The 14178-nt window shown below is 39.0% G+C and overlaps 1 protein-coding gene and 1 non-coding gene across 2 annotated transcripts in view; one reads left to right on the plus strand and one right to left on the minus strand.

Annotated features, from left to right (window-relative positions):
• Positions 1 to 14178, plus strand: part of LOC139726554 (catalase-like) — a 99095-nt gene that overhangs the window by 38208 nt on the left and 46709 nt on the right. Inside the window, 2 exon segments of the mRNA XM_071637545.1 lie at positions 9501 to 9535; positions 9537 to 9683. Of these exon segments, the coding sequence (XP_071493646.1) occupies positions 9501 to 9535; positions 9537 to 9683 (182 nt within the window).
• Trnat-ggu (transfer RNA threonine (anticodon GGU)) lies at positions 8796 to 8868 on the minus strand. Its single transcript has one exon. It is a non-coding gene; the product is annotated as a tRNA-Thr (tRNA).

Genomic DNA, 14178 nt, shown 5'->3' on the forward strand with positions numbered 1-14178 from the left:
AATGAAAATTGATTTTGAAATTGCTGAGACACCCAATATAGAGCAAATCTAATAAAAGGTGAGACCCACCTTTAAGAATGGTATGCCCTATACTATTTTACTTTCTGGGTATTTTGCAAAAAGTTAAAAACCCAATCCTTATCTCCACCAATACTATACTATTCCTTTAACTTTTAGCCAAATATTCTCTGAGAAATATAAACACGAAAAAGTGTTTGCTTTCCCTTTTTTGCTAAGTGTATGTTATTTTTTTATGCCTCCGCCATTAAGTGTCGCTGGAGGCATTACGATTTCGGGTTGTCCGTCCGTCCGTCCTGCCGTCTGTCCGTCTGTCCTCAATCAATTTTGTGGACTGCGTAACTAAAAAACTGTTTGAGGTATCCTAATGAAACTTGGCATGTACAAGTATGAGTAGGCAAAGTTGTGCCTATCAACTTGTGGATGCACATGCTAAAGGTCAAAAGGTCAAGGTCAAATGCTCAAAATTTTACTATTTCCCCCATATCTTTGCAATGCCTGAAAGTATTTTCGTGAAACTTTGTGTAGTATATACATGTACTACCAAATAAAGATTCTCCAGAGAGAGTGTTGGTTTATGAGGTGAAAGGTCATAGGTCAAGTGAAAATGTCAAAATTTCACTTTTTTCTCCATATCTCGCAAATGGTTTGAGGTATCTTCACGGAACTTAGTGTGGGCATGAACTGACTGGCAGTGATTATCTAGGGAATGGGGGGGGGGGGGATGGGTGGTCATGAATCGAATGTCGGGTCAATTCAAGGTCAACTCCTCAAAATTTCACTATTTCCCTCATTTTTATGCAATGCCCGCAGGATTTGTCTTGAAACTTAATATGATACATGTATTACTCAAAAGAGATCCTCTGGAAAGTTTCTTGCCATGAGGTCAAAGGTCAAAGGTAAAGGGAAAGTGCTAAAATTCACTTTTTCCTCCATGTATCGGAAGTGACTCAAGGTATCATGTAACTTACAACCTTGTAGTACATATTTAGCATGTTCTACCTGACAGTGATTCTCTTGGGAATTTTAGGATCATAGGGTCAAAGGTCAAGGGTCAAAGGCTAGGTTAAAATGCTAAAATTTTACTATTTAAAACTGAAGTTACACTCCATACCTTTAAGAATTACTACACATTTGAGACAAACCTGTTATTTTGATATTTTGCCAATTATGTGAAACTGGCATCACACATTGTCAAGACATTGTACTTACCGGGTATACTATATAGACCTATTAGGAGAACCATGCATTATGGCGGAGGCATACCAGTCGCCATAGCGAAATTTCTAATTTCTTATAATTTCCTTTTGTCATTTTCCATAGGTGACGCCACAAAATGTTGTACACTTCTCATCCAGCAATAGCAGCACCAAAATCTTAGGATTCATAACTTTTCAACTGATTGACTGATTTTTCTTGAAATTATTTTATTAACTTTCTCTACAACTATTGCTGCATCTACTTAATCCATGCTTACATTTGAATTTATTCCTCTTAAAGTGCCAGCAGTCTCTCCTGTGCCCGTACCTAAAATACCAGTGGACTGTAATATGCACTTCTATGCCTATGGCTAACGAGGATTAAATGACAGAGGATACTCTGGTCCCCGTCACCCCTAATGCTACTGTGGAGATCCAGGGCTCCGTAATGATTAAGAAGTACAGTTGAATTTACGAAACTGAAATAAAAAGTAATAAAATCAGCGTATATGTTTATGATACATATTTTTTTACATTGCTGTTTTGAATTGTTGTCCCCGCCGAACGAGTTCGAGCAGGGGACTATGAAACGGGCTCCGTACGTGTGTGTGTCCGTGTGTCCGTGTGTGCGTCCGTGTGTGATCAAAATCTTCAATTTGCTACTTCTCTGTCATTTATGAGCCAATTTTGATTCTGTTTGCTTTATATGATAGCACTACATGGGAGCTTTGAAACTTCTACACAGATTTTCAGTTGTGACCTTTGACCTTGACCTTTGACCTATATTGTACATTTTGCTACAAAATGCTACTCCTTCGCCATTTCTAACCTGATTTCGATTCCGTTTGCTTTATGTGATGGCACTATGTGAGGGCTTCAAAACTTCTACACAGAATTTTGACCTTTGACTTCTTTGACCTTGATTTTTGACCTATATTGTACATTTTGCTACAAAATGCTACTCCTTGCCATTTCTAACCCTGATTTCGATTCCGTTTGCTTTATGTGATGGCACTAGGTGAGGGCTTCAAAACTTCTACACAGAATTTTGACCGTTTGACTTCTTTGACCTTTGACCTTGATTTTTGACCTATATTGTACATTTTGCTACAAAATGCTACTCCTTGCCATTTCTAACCCGATTTCGATTCCGTTTGCTTTATGTGATGGCACTAGGTGAGGGCTTCAAAACTTCTACACAGAATTTTGACCTTTGACTTCTTTGACCTTTGACTTGATTTTGACCTAGTATTGTACATTGGCTACAAAATGCTACTCCTTAGCCATTTCTAACCCGATTTCGATTCCGTTTGCTTTATGTGATGGCACTAGGTGAGGGCTTCAAAACTTCTACACAGAATTTTGACCTTTGACTTCTTTGACCTTTGACCTTGATTTTTGACCTAGTATTGTACATTGGCTACAAAATGCTACTCCTTCGCATTTGTAACCCGATTTCGATTCCGTTTGCTTTATGTGATGGCACTAGGTGAGGGCTTCAAACCTTTTACACATAATTTTGACCTTTGACTTCTTTGACCTTTGACCTTGATTTTTTACCTACATTGCACATTTTGCTACAAAATGCTACTTCCGGCGGGGACATATATTACGCACCGCGTAATTTCTACTTTTCCTTGTTTAGCTTCATATTATTTCTTTCTTAATGAGATACAAATCTTGCACAAATATAGATTTGTTCTCCACATTATTCTTCAATACCTATCCATTTCTTACAAGAGTTAATTGTACAGATTTCATGTACTCATGGCTTAATCTAATGATAGCTGTAATGAGGAAATAGTCTGTGCATCCATGGAGCTACGGTAGCTCCACCGCGTGGTGCATCCAAGGATAATCTTTACTGATACCATGGAGCTAGTAGCTCCATGCTGATACCTACAAATAAAAAACAGGCACGTACTCACAACCCTTGTTATGCAGTGATGTAACGTCTGCACGTAGTCCCTATGTAATAAAGAAATTTGCATGATTTGCCTGACATCGGCAGTACTTTGGACCTGAGCTTGATTGTTGTAACTGCTGTTATAACAAAAAACCTATTATTATAAAGAGGAAAAGTACGCCGGTTTATTTCTCCCTCTTATATTGTTTTGTTGATAATGTGCTGATGCATCATTTGGAAGGATGCCAAGAAAGGATGTACAGGTGCCAGGGTAATCTTTTAGCCGTAGTGTTTTGTGGGTACTCTTGTGTGTACATTGTACATGAATGTATTTTGTAACCAATACTTCAAGAGAGAATCATAGATCAATGAAGGCTGCCATGTGAGAGAGAAAGTGGTGCATGTGTTGCATGACTTTAAATCATAGTGAAGATTATCTGGTATTGTATCAGCTGAATTTTATAAGCTTTAAGCTCTCCTAGCTGAACAGCTCAGGTGAGCTAATTTGCAGTTCTTTTGTCTGTATTTTTTATACCCCCGCCAAACGAAGTTTGAAGGGGGTATATAGGAATCAGCGGACGGTCGGGCGGTCGGTCGGGCGGTCGGTCGGGCGGTCGGTCGGGCGGTCGGTCCGTTGCAAATCTTGCGTCGCGAACTACTTCCTCAGTTTTCAACCGATTCCCATAAAACTTGGCACAGATGTGTGCCTTGGGTTGTAGATGTGCAAGACGTATTTTTTGACAGTACCCAAAAGTACGTTGCCATGGTAACGGCATATTATGGGCAAAAATGGGTACAAATCTTGCGTCGCGAACTCCTCCCACAGTTTTTGATCAATTTTTATGAAATTAGGTACAGATGTTCATCTGAATATGTTAATGTGCAAGACACATATTTCCGCAGTGGCAAAAAGTGCGTTGCCATGGTAACGGCATGTTATTGGTAAAATATAGGGCAAAATGCTTCATGGAAAAACTGCTTCATCAGTGTTCTTCCAATTCTCATGGAATTCATATTGAATGTTTGTCTTAGGATATAGGTCAGCATGACACATTTCATGACAGTGACATAAAGTATGTTGCCATGGTAACAGCTCACATATTATGAGCCAAAATGATGGAAAATTTTGTGTTGCAAACTACTTCCTCAGTTTTTGCCCAATTTCCATGAAACTTGGTACAGATGTGTGCCTTTGGTTGTAGATGTGCAAGACGCATTTTTTGACAGTACCCGAAAGTACGTTGCCATGGTAACGGCATATTAATGGCAGAAGATCAAGGAAAGATCTTGCGGATTTAACTACTTCCTCAGTTTTTTGACCAAAGCTTATGAAATGTGGCACACACCTTGATCTTGGTGGGAAGATGTGGAAGACATATTTTTCGGACGTGTCGGAAGCTGCGTTGCCATGGTAACGGCATATAAATGGCAGAAGATCAAGGAAAGATCTTGCGGATTGAACTACTTCCTCTTTATTCGACTGAAGCTCATGAAATGTGGCACACACATTGGTCTTGGTGGGAAGATTTGCAAGACATATTTTTTGGACGTGTCGGAAGCTGTGTTGCCATGGTAACGGCATATTAATGGTGGAAGATCAAGGAAAGATCTTGTGGATTGAACTACTTCCTCAGTTTTTGACAAAAGCTTATGAAATGTGGCACACACAATAGTCTTGGTGGGAAGATGTGCAAGACATATTTTTCGGATGTGTCGGAAGCTGCGTTGCCATGGTAATGGCATTTAAATGGCAGAAGATCAAGGAAAGATCATTCCTTGGGTAAGACTGTCGTCACGGGGCGGGGGTATTAATCACCTTAAGTGATATTTCTAGTTTTTTATGCCTCTGTCACGAAGTGGTGCCGGAGGCATGTATGTTTTTAGGTTGTCCATCCGTCCGTAATCAAATTTTGTGGACAGCGAAACTATAAAACCTTTTAAAATATCCTAATGAAACTTGGCATGTATGTGTATGAGGGGGTGAAGTTGAGCCTATCAACTTTTGAGTGCACATGCTTGAGGTCAGTGGTCAAAAGGTCAAGGTCAAATGCTGAAAATTACACTTTTTCCCCCATATCTATGCAATGCCTGAAGATATTGTCTTGAAACTTAAACAGATCGTACAGTTTTGGTTGAGACCTAATTTCAGGTTTCTAACATTTTTTTTGGTGAAATAATGAGAAACCTCTTGTGAAATATGAAGGAGCATGTAACTCTATGAGGAATTCAACATTTATTTGATGAAAATTGGTTTTTAAATGGCTGAGATATCCAGAAAAAAGAGCAATTCCAATAAAGTGTGGGACCCACACTTTATTACAATTGCTTTGTTTTACTTTGTTTTTGGATGTTTCAGTCATTCCAAACCCGATTTTCATCAAATAAACTTTGAATTCCTCTTAAAATGGTATGCTCTGTACTATATCATAAGTCAGGGCTGCACACTGGCGCCGGTCCGACGGTCAAAGCCCGGTAAAAGTCACTGTCGAACCGGTAACTTTTCAGGAAATCCACAAGTTACCGGTCCGACATGACCAGTAAAAAAACAAAACAAAACAAAACATTGGTGGGGTCAGTAGAAAGAAAAAGAGCAGCCCCGATCAGGGAGAAACAGAATGCAAGATATCGCACTGTTCAACAAGTTTTACGCAAGTTTTCGTTTATGTCTACTGGTGCAATTTGTACAGTAAACGGGATTAGTTTTGAGCACTAGCAGTCGACCAGTTATTCGCGCTAGCTTGCGCATTTAGCGCTGCTCACGCACTGCATGCAATGCAATACATGCAAAGCATGTACAGTGTAACTGCTTTTCGTTTGCTTGTGATCAGCGGTCATGCCAGACAAGAAGCATTGATAGAAGCGCACGCATTTCTGGGTCATTTTACTCATGATTTTTAACGCAAGATCGATCCGATCCCGGCTTCGCTGCAGCGTGGCAGTTATGTTAGAACTAATTTACTAGTGTCGATTTTTAGAAAAAGTAAAAACACATTCGATATTCAGCGATACAGTAAATGGATCTGATTGCGTTTATTTTCATTTTACACAGTCATTTCACAAATGAATATTTTCATTCGCTCAGAATGGTCTCATAATGAAGATAGGCGCAAAAAAGGATCACGAAATCGGCCCTTCCGTGAACTTTTTAAGAACGCATGCACAAAATGTGAAGAGATAATACAGGGAGAAAAAAAAATCGTGAAATCATGGCAGTCCCGCTTACATATTTGAGGTAGAAATCGTCCCAAAAAGGATCATGAATTCGACCGGCTGCGTCGTATCTTTCAAAAGCTTATGATGTACGAAATGCGAAGAGATTATAGAGGAGAAAAAAAAAATAAAGGAAACATTTTGGTGAGTGCATCATAAAAGATTACAGCCGAATAACAATTCATGAAATCAATGCAATCCCGTTGAAATTTGAGGAAATAATAGGCGCAAAAAGGATCTTGAATTCAGTCCTGCATGCCGTGTTGTTCATCAAAAACGCATGCACAAATGCGACGAGATTGTTGGGAGAAAAATAAAAAACACATTTTTACCCTTCTGGTGCGTGCATTACAAAAGATTACATCCGAAGTAATTCATGAAATCGCCACAATCCCGCTGATATTTGAGGTAGAAATAGGCGCAAAAAGCATCATGAATTCGGCTGTGTGGAACATCTTTAAGAACGCACTTACGAAATTCGAAGAGTTTATCGAGAAAAAATAAAGGACACATTTTCAACCCCTTTTGGCGCGTGCATCATAAAAGATTACAGCCGAAGTAATTTATGAAATCGTCACAATCCCGCTGATTATTTGAGGTAGAAATAGGCGCAAAAAGTATCATGAATTCGGCCATGTGGTGCATCTTTTTAAGAACGCACTTACGAAATTCGAAAAGTTTATCGGGAAAAAATAAAGGACACATTTTCAACCTCTTTTGGCGCTTGCATCAGAAAATATTACAGCCGAAGTAATTTATGAAATCGTAACAATCCCGCTAATATTTGAGGTGGAAATAGGCGCAAAAAGTATCATGAATTCGGCCATGTGGTGCATCTTTTTAAGAACGCACTTACGAAATTCGAAGAGTTTATCGGGAAAAAATAAAGGACACATTTTCAACCCATTTTGGCGCGTTATCATAAAAGATTACAGCCGAAGTAATTTATGAAATCGTCACAATCCCGCTGATTATTTGAGGTAGAAATAGGCGCAAAAAGTATCATGAATTCGGCCATGTGGTGCATCTTTTTAAGAACGCACTTACGAAATTCGAAGAGTTTATCGGGAAAAAATAAAGGACACCTTTTCAACCCATTTTGGCGCGTTATCATAAGAGATTACAGCCGAAGTAATTCATGAAATCGTCACAATCCCGCTAATATTTGGGGTGGAAATGGGCGCAAAAAGGATTGCAAATTCGGCCCTGCATGTCGTGTGCCTTTCAAGAACGCATGCACAAAAGCGAATAGATTATCGGGAGAAAAATAAAGAACTCCTTGGAGCGCGTGCATCAGAAAATTTCACGGCGAAAATAATTCATTAAATCGTCGCAATCCAACCGACCACCAAGAGCAGGTTACGCAGCAAGTTCGTGCGCCGATGTTTAGAAAAGGTCACAAACGCATTTGATACAATCTAATTTTGTTCATTATCATTTTACACTGTAATTCACAAACAAACATTCTAGTTTTTCCTATCTTTTTTTAAAATTTCTTGTGCAATAGATAATGCAAGTTTAAAAAAAAAAAATTAATCTGTAAAATGTACATGGGTGGGGGGGGTGCGTCCATAAAAAACAAGAAAATAAGTTTATTTTTTAGGTTGTCGTTGTTGACCGGTAAATTTTCTGTTCAGACCGGTAAAAAATGTTAAAACGGGGCATTTACCGGTCCGACAGAGACAGGTTGGACCGGCAGAAAAAATGGGTTAGTGTGCAGCCCTGCATAAGTGTTTTCTTGGTATCTCGCAAGAAGTTAAAAGCCCAATTCTCATCTCCACCAATACTGTACCATCCCTTTAATGTATACAAGTACTACCCAATTAAGATTCTATAGTCAGAGTTTCAGGTCATGAGGTCAACGGTCAAAGGTTAAGTGAAAATGTTACAATTTTACTTCTTTCCCCCATATCTTGGAAAGGTTCAAGGTATCTTCATGGAACATAGTATATATGCATGTACTGACTGGCAGTGATTATCTAGGGAATTTGGGGGTCATTGGGTTAAAGGGCAGGGGTCAACAGTCAAGGTCAACTCTTCAAAATTTGACTTTTTCCCTCATAGTTATTCAATGCCTGTAGGATTTTCTCTTTTGACTTGATGTATACATATATTACCCAATAGAGATTCTCTGAGAAGTCTTTTTGCCAAAAAGGTCAAAGATCAAGTGAAAGTGCTGAACTTTACTTCTTCCTCCATCTTGGAAGTGGCTCAAGTTGTCGGGGGGGGGGGGGATGTCGGGAATTTGTTTTTGTTTTTGTTTTTTCACAAGTGATTGCAGTGTCCCCAAGTCCCCCTTGGGCCGCTTAGCAGAAGAATCCCATTTATCAAATATAAAGTCACAGATTAGAAAATAACTCTATTATTGCAACTGATTGACAAATTGCCCTATGTCAACGTAAATAAGCACTGAATTGATCAGTGTTTTAGTAGTAGCCATAATAAAAAAATCATGGGCGTGCATACTCGAGCAGGATTCGAACCTACGACCTCCTGATCACCAGACAGGCGTCATCTCCACTAGACCACCGAGCTTTATTATTCTCTATTATTCACGAGATTATAAGACAGATTTTGGTACGATCTATGAATACTAGGTAGAACAGTGGCATTCAATGTGCTTAAAAGCGTACATTAACACATCACGCGTTCATAACCAAAAGTTTATATTCCAAGAATTAAAGGTAAAAAAATTAGGGCGCCACACATGTAGATTCGGAGAGCTATGTGCGGGGAGAATTATGAGGATGTTGTTCAAGGGGCCTTGATTATGCTCCTGTTTCTGCAGGAGGCTCTCTGAAATTCTTTATGTCATAACAAAAGGATCTGAAATCTTCCCTTATTCCATAATTACTTTCACCTTTTTAAGATGCATACACAAAACACAAGGATTTCTTTTCAACCTATTTTGAACCTCCCTGATTTTGGTGTATGAATATCATCAACCCTGAAATTAGCAAATTTTTCGTTGATACCCTGGGGTACCAAATACTGCTTCATATTCTGTGTAGGCAAGTGTCACATACTCTAATCGCATTCCACCTGCAGCTCACATAAAATTGATAAGATATTATGTCTTATATAATTGTACTTTTTTGAATTTTCTTTGGAAGAAAAAATTTTGAGGTTTTGTATACTTTTTTTTTTACATGATATGTTGACACTAGGCGGAGAAGCTGGATCTGCCGACTCTGCTAGGGACCCCTCGTGGCTTTGCCGTCAAGTTCTACTCTGAAGAGGGAAACTGGGATCTTGTGGGCAACAATACACCCATCTTCTTCATTCGAGACCCCATGTTCTTTGCCAGTTTCATCCACACTCAGAAGAGGAACCCTGTCACTCACCTCAAGGTTTGTATGGCTGAGCTTCAAAGCAAAGCAGGTGCTACAAAGGTGTATTTGTCATGTCGATATTAATTTTCTGTTAAGAACAAATATGAACAAATATCACAAAGAAGTGAGAGAGTCATGTTAAATGTCATTAATTACCAGTAACCCCCCCCCTCCCACACACACACACACACTATTTTCCAACCCTTAGTGCTTTGCTGCCTGTGCCAAGATCCTAGTTACAATCTATGTAAAGGTACATGCATAAGGTAAAGTGAACATTGCATGATTTCATTATTTCATAACTGCAGGCAGTTCTAGGGTAATCACCCCCTGGACAGTTACCCCAGAGACCCTTCCCCTGACCCTAACCCTGATCTTAATCCTGAACCTAATCCTAATCCAAACCCAAACTCTAAACCTAAACCTAACCCTGATCTTTACTCTAACCTAATTACTAAAAAGTATTTAGTCGGGGGGGGGGGGGGGGGGGGGGTAATTGCCTTGATAACGCTACCGGCTATCTGCTTGGATGGATCTAAGGGTGTGTTTATGCTCAGTTTGCGAAGGCAGAATCAGCGTTTTGAAACGCTGATTCAAAACGCTGATTCAAAATGGGTCAATAGCACAATCAGGGTATGCAATTGTGTAATAGGGCAAAAATGAAAAAACTTGGTGAAAATGCTTTTTTTTGTTGTTTGTTGTAGCTGAGTGTTCAAATTTTCATTGCATGTAAAGAAAGAGTCAAAATTTTGCATTAAACTGCGCATAAATTAGCATTTGAATTAGGGGTGTCTAATTACATTGAAATGACTAATATATTGGAAAAATTCATTAAAAAAAAGGAGAATGTTTTTTTCATCTGATATTGCTGTTAGATATTCCTGATAAATATCCCTTTCATTCACCACCAGCACATAGCCATGACATATCACAAAATATGAATAGATTTCATATTTTCACTTCTCGAAATGGATGATCAATTGTGTAGGCATTATTTTGAATTCAAATAAAACCACTTTTACATATTTTATCATATTTCACTTTTACCAAAGAGTGAAGAGGCGAAACTTTCAGGAATAGGTAACAGACATATAGTGGCCATTATTACAAATTTTTATGAAATTAGGGCTGGTACTTTGGAAGATATGATATTTTTCATCAAAAAATTATCTGTACAGTTTGACCTTGAATGTGTGCACAGTGTTTTTATCAATTCTCATACTTGCAAACACAGATAGAAGAATGAATGTGAGATTTATGATGACTTGACTTGATATCCAAGCTGTGACACTCAAACAATGACATATTAAGCCAAAATACTATGTTTTTGCTTATGATATCTTTAGAAATTGAACAAGCATTGAAATATGAACACTGAACACTTATCATATGACCTTCATGCAGTATAACATGGGCGTGTATCGCACTTTTCTATGCTCAGCAATTTGTAAAAATATTTGCTAAAATTTTCCACAATAGATTTCTGCATATGTACAATTCATGGTTAAAAAAACAAGGATATTCAATTAGGGGAAAAGATTCTTTAAAGTAGTCAAATTAGGATATACCTCACTGAAAATACTGAAAAACGGCTGCACTTATTTTCCTCAGCATTTGAAAATGGCTCAAAACTCAAAACTGGCTGAACATTTATTGGCAAACAGCGCACCATATTGTAGTGTGTCTTCAGTACTTTCAGGAAAAGCAGAAAAATAAGCTGTTTCTCCATGTATAGCTGTACAGCATGGGTTAAAAGGTCACAATGTCACAAAAAAATAAGCCAGCATTACACTCCTACGAGGATGGGACTTCAGACCTTATAACTTTCTCCAGCTGAAAGAACCACTGTTTTTTATTGCATGCAAGCAATGCCAGGAAAAAATCCATTAATTTGATACCAAACACATAGGGGTAGACTTAAAATATGGACCTCAAATCTTGATTTTACGTAAGTTGTAAAACGCTTTTTTTGACGCATTACGTGGGTTTTGGGGGACTTTTTGGTAATTAATCTTTAATAATTAACAGTAAATGAGAAGAAATTAGCTATTGTCTTACCCTAGTGATTACTGATGTCTTACCATGCTGCATGTGAACTTTTAAGTCAGTTGGTGCATTCTTTTAGAAGTTACAATTTTTTAAAGTGAGAAAGTCATGATTGCATACCCTGATTGTGCTTATCACCAACGCCGTTCACGGGAGCACTGTTTCTGCTCACTTTCTTCGAGCCTTGGAAAGAGCGTTTGCGATTGCTTCGCTGACCTCAGCAGAGGCAGGTCAAATTGGGGCGATCGATGGCCTGGCCTGGGAGAGCAGCTGGGAAAATGCGTATGCACAGTACATGGGAAAACTGCACAGGCCAGGGTAGCTGGCTGGCCGGGCGGCAGCGCTTTTTCACGTGAACCGGAAAGGCGTTTAGATGACGTCACTCTAAACACGTTTAGAAACGCTGTTGCGTTTTATGCTTCCCCGTCAAACGTGATTAGTCAGAAGCACCGATGGTAAATGCACCTTTTTGTGTGTTTTGGATCGGCGTTTTGAATCAGCGTTTCTATCGAAGTGAGCATGAACGCAACGGCGTTTTGCACTAATCACGTTTCAAAACGCTGATTCTGGCCCGAAAAAGGGAAGCCTATATCACCCACAGGAGAGACTACTGCTTGGCTCAAGATAGGTCTGAATATTATTTTAATATTTTGTTCTTGTTTTTGTCCTTGTTATAATTCCTCCTTTTTTTTTTCTTTGATGAGACTTATGGACATATGCATTGCAGTAAATGAAGGATGTGATGAGAGGATAAAAAGTTGAGAGCTTTCTTTCCTTTTACTCTTCCTGTATGATTTGTCAATGAATTTAATATATAAATACTGATTCTATATTGTAAAATATTGTACACTGTTGTTAAGTATAGTGGACCTGTATGACGTTCAAATGAACTTGCAACTGTTTATCTTTCAATCTTTTGTTTTCTCATCCTATCATATCATCCCTATGACTTTGCATGTGAATGCATAGCCCTTGCCCCCGTACATGCCCTGTTTATAAAATTATATACCTTTACTACTCACATTGAACCTGTCCTGCACTTTCTCAATCCAGGCCACTGCCATGAACCTGTGCTAAGGTTACAGGAACAAGGACACACAAACACACACACACACACACACACACACACACACACACACACACACACACTCAGACACAAATAGCAAAGTCATATTTTTTTCTTTCTCTCTCTTTCTGATAAGCTATGCAGACAAACGGGTCATCACATTGTAAAAAGCACACTTGTTTTCTATTCCCTTTGATTAGTCAGCTTTGGGTGATAATCAGGGTCATACCAGATCCCAAATGATCCTTGCATGAATGAGTGAAAAAAAAAAAAGGTGGTAAGTATAAGTTTTTCAGTTTTAGCCAAATTATACTGAACACCTGGGCCCTGTCTTATAAAGCCTTCAAATCAATCACAAGTCCCCAAATCAATTGCAACTTGCATTGCAGCACACACAAAACTTATGATTGATTTCTATCGCAAGTCTTTATAAGACAGGCCCCTGAATTATTTACTCAGAATCCAGGTCATCGTTTTGTACCAACTAGGCTAAATGCCTGTCTCATGTCGGCATAGAAACATGTGAATTTAAACACCATCTTCTCAAAGGGCGGCAGATGGACAGCCTTTCAAAATCAGATCTTAACTCTAAACGTGCCATGGTCGCCGAACGGCGACCTTAGTCCTGACGTGCCATGGTCGCCGATCATAAGAAGAGCGCGAAAAACATTGATCATTTAAGTTCTTGTGGTACCATAATGTGTTACACCAAGAAACTGACAATGATATGTACTGGTAGCTGACTAGCATAGCCATCGTTTCCACTAGAAATATGAGTATGCTTACATTGGAAAATTTCGAGTAAATACGTGATATTTTGGCTAGATGTATTTTTTTCGCGTCGGGAAAATCCGCAGCGAGCGCACCCTCTGCGTGATGTGTATAGATCAAAAGACTCATTGGTAAACCACGCGTGTGTATGCTATTGAATCTGCGTGTATTGTCTATTCGGTTCCACTTGTATTGTTCCGCTTGGATGCTGTCCGGCGGGAAGCTGCTTTGATTTTGTCCCATAGAGACGGTAAGCTTTCGTTCGTTGGTCAAGTCTTTCATCCTTTTGTTTTGGTGAACTTCACTAATCGTCCCCACGCTGGCATACAAAAGAAAACGCTTTTGTTCTTGTCTATGCACGTGTACAGTGAACGGAAAGTAGACCTGTAAACTATGCCGCTTGGGACCGCACGTAGTTCCTAGTTTGTTTTGGCGTGATCGTTGTCTCCTAGTTTGAAGCGAAATAAAAATCAAAGTAGAAATCTAGTATTTCGGAATTTCAGACAAAATATAGAGCATTAACCCATGAACATTATTTTGCTTAGTTCAGTTTCAAAATTCATTGTAGGCAGCGTTCTCAAAGCGCGAAGAGAGCTGTTGTTTTGAGTGACGACATGCAAATAGTACAAG

Source organism: Diadema antillarum, unplaced genomic scaffold (assembly GCF_040938485.1).
Source record: "Diadema antillarum isolate AM-2024a unplaced genomic scaffold, OU_Dant_1.0 seq00000089_RagTag, whole genome shotgun sequence".
NCBI lineage: Eukaryota > Metazoa > Echinodermata > Echinoidea > Diadematoida > Diadematidae > Diadema > Diadema antillarum.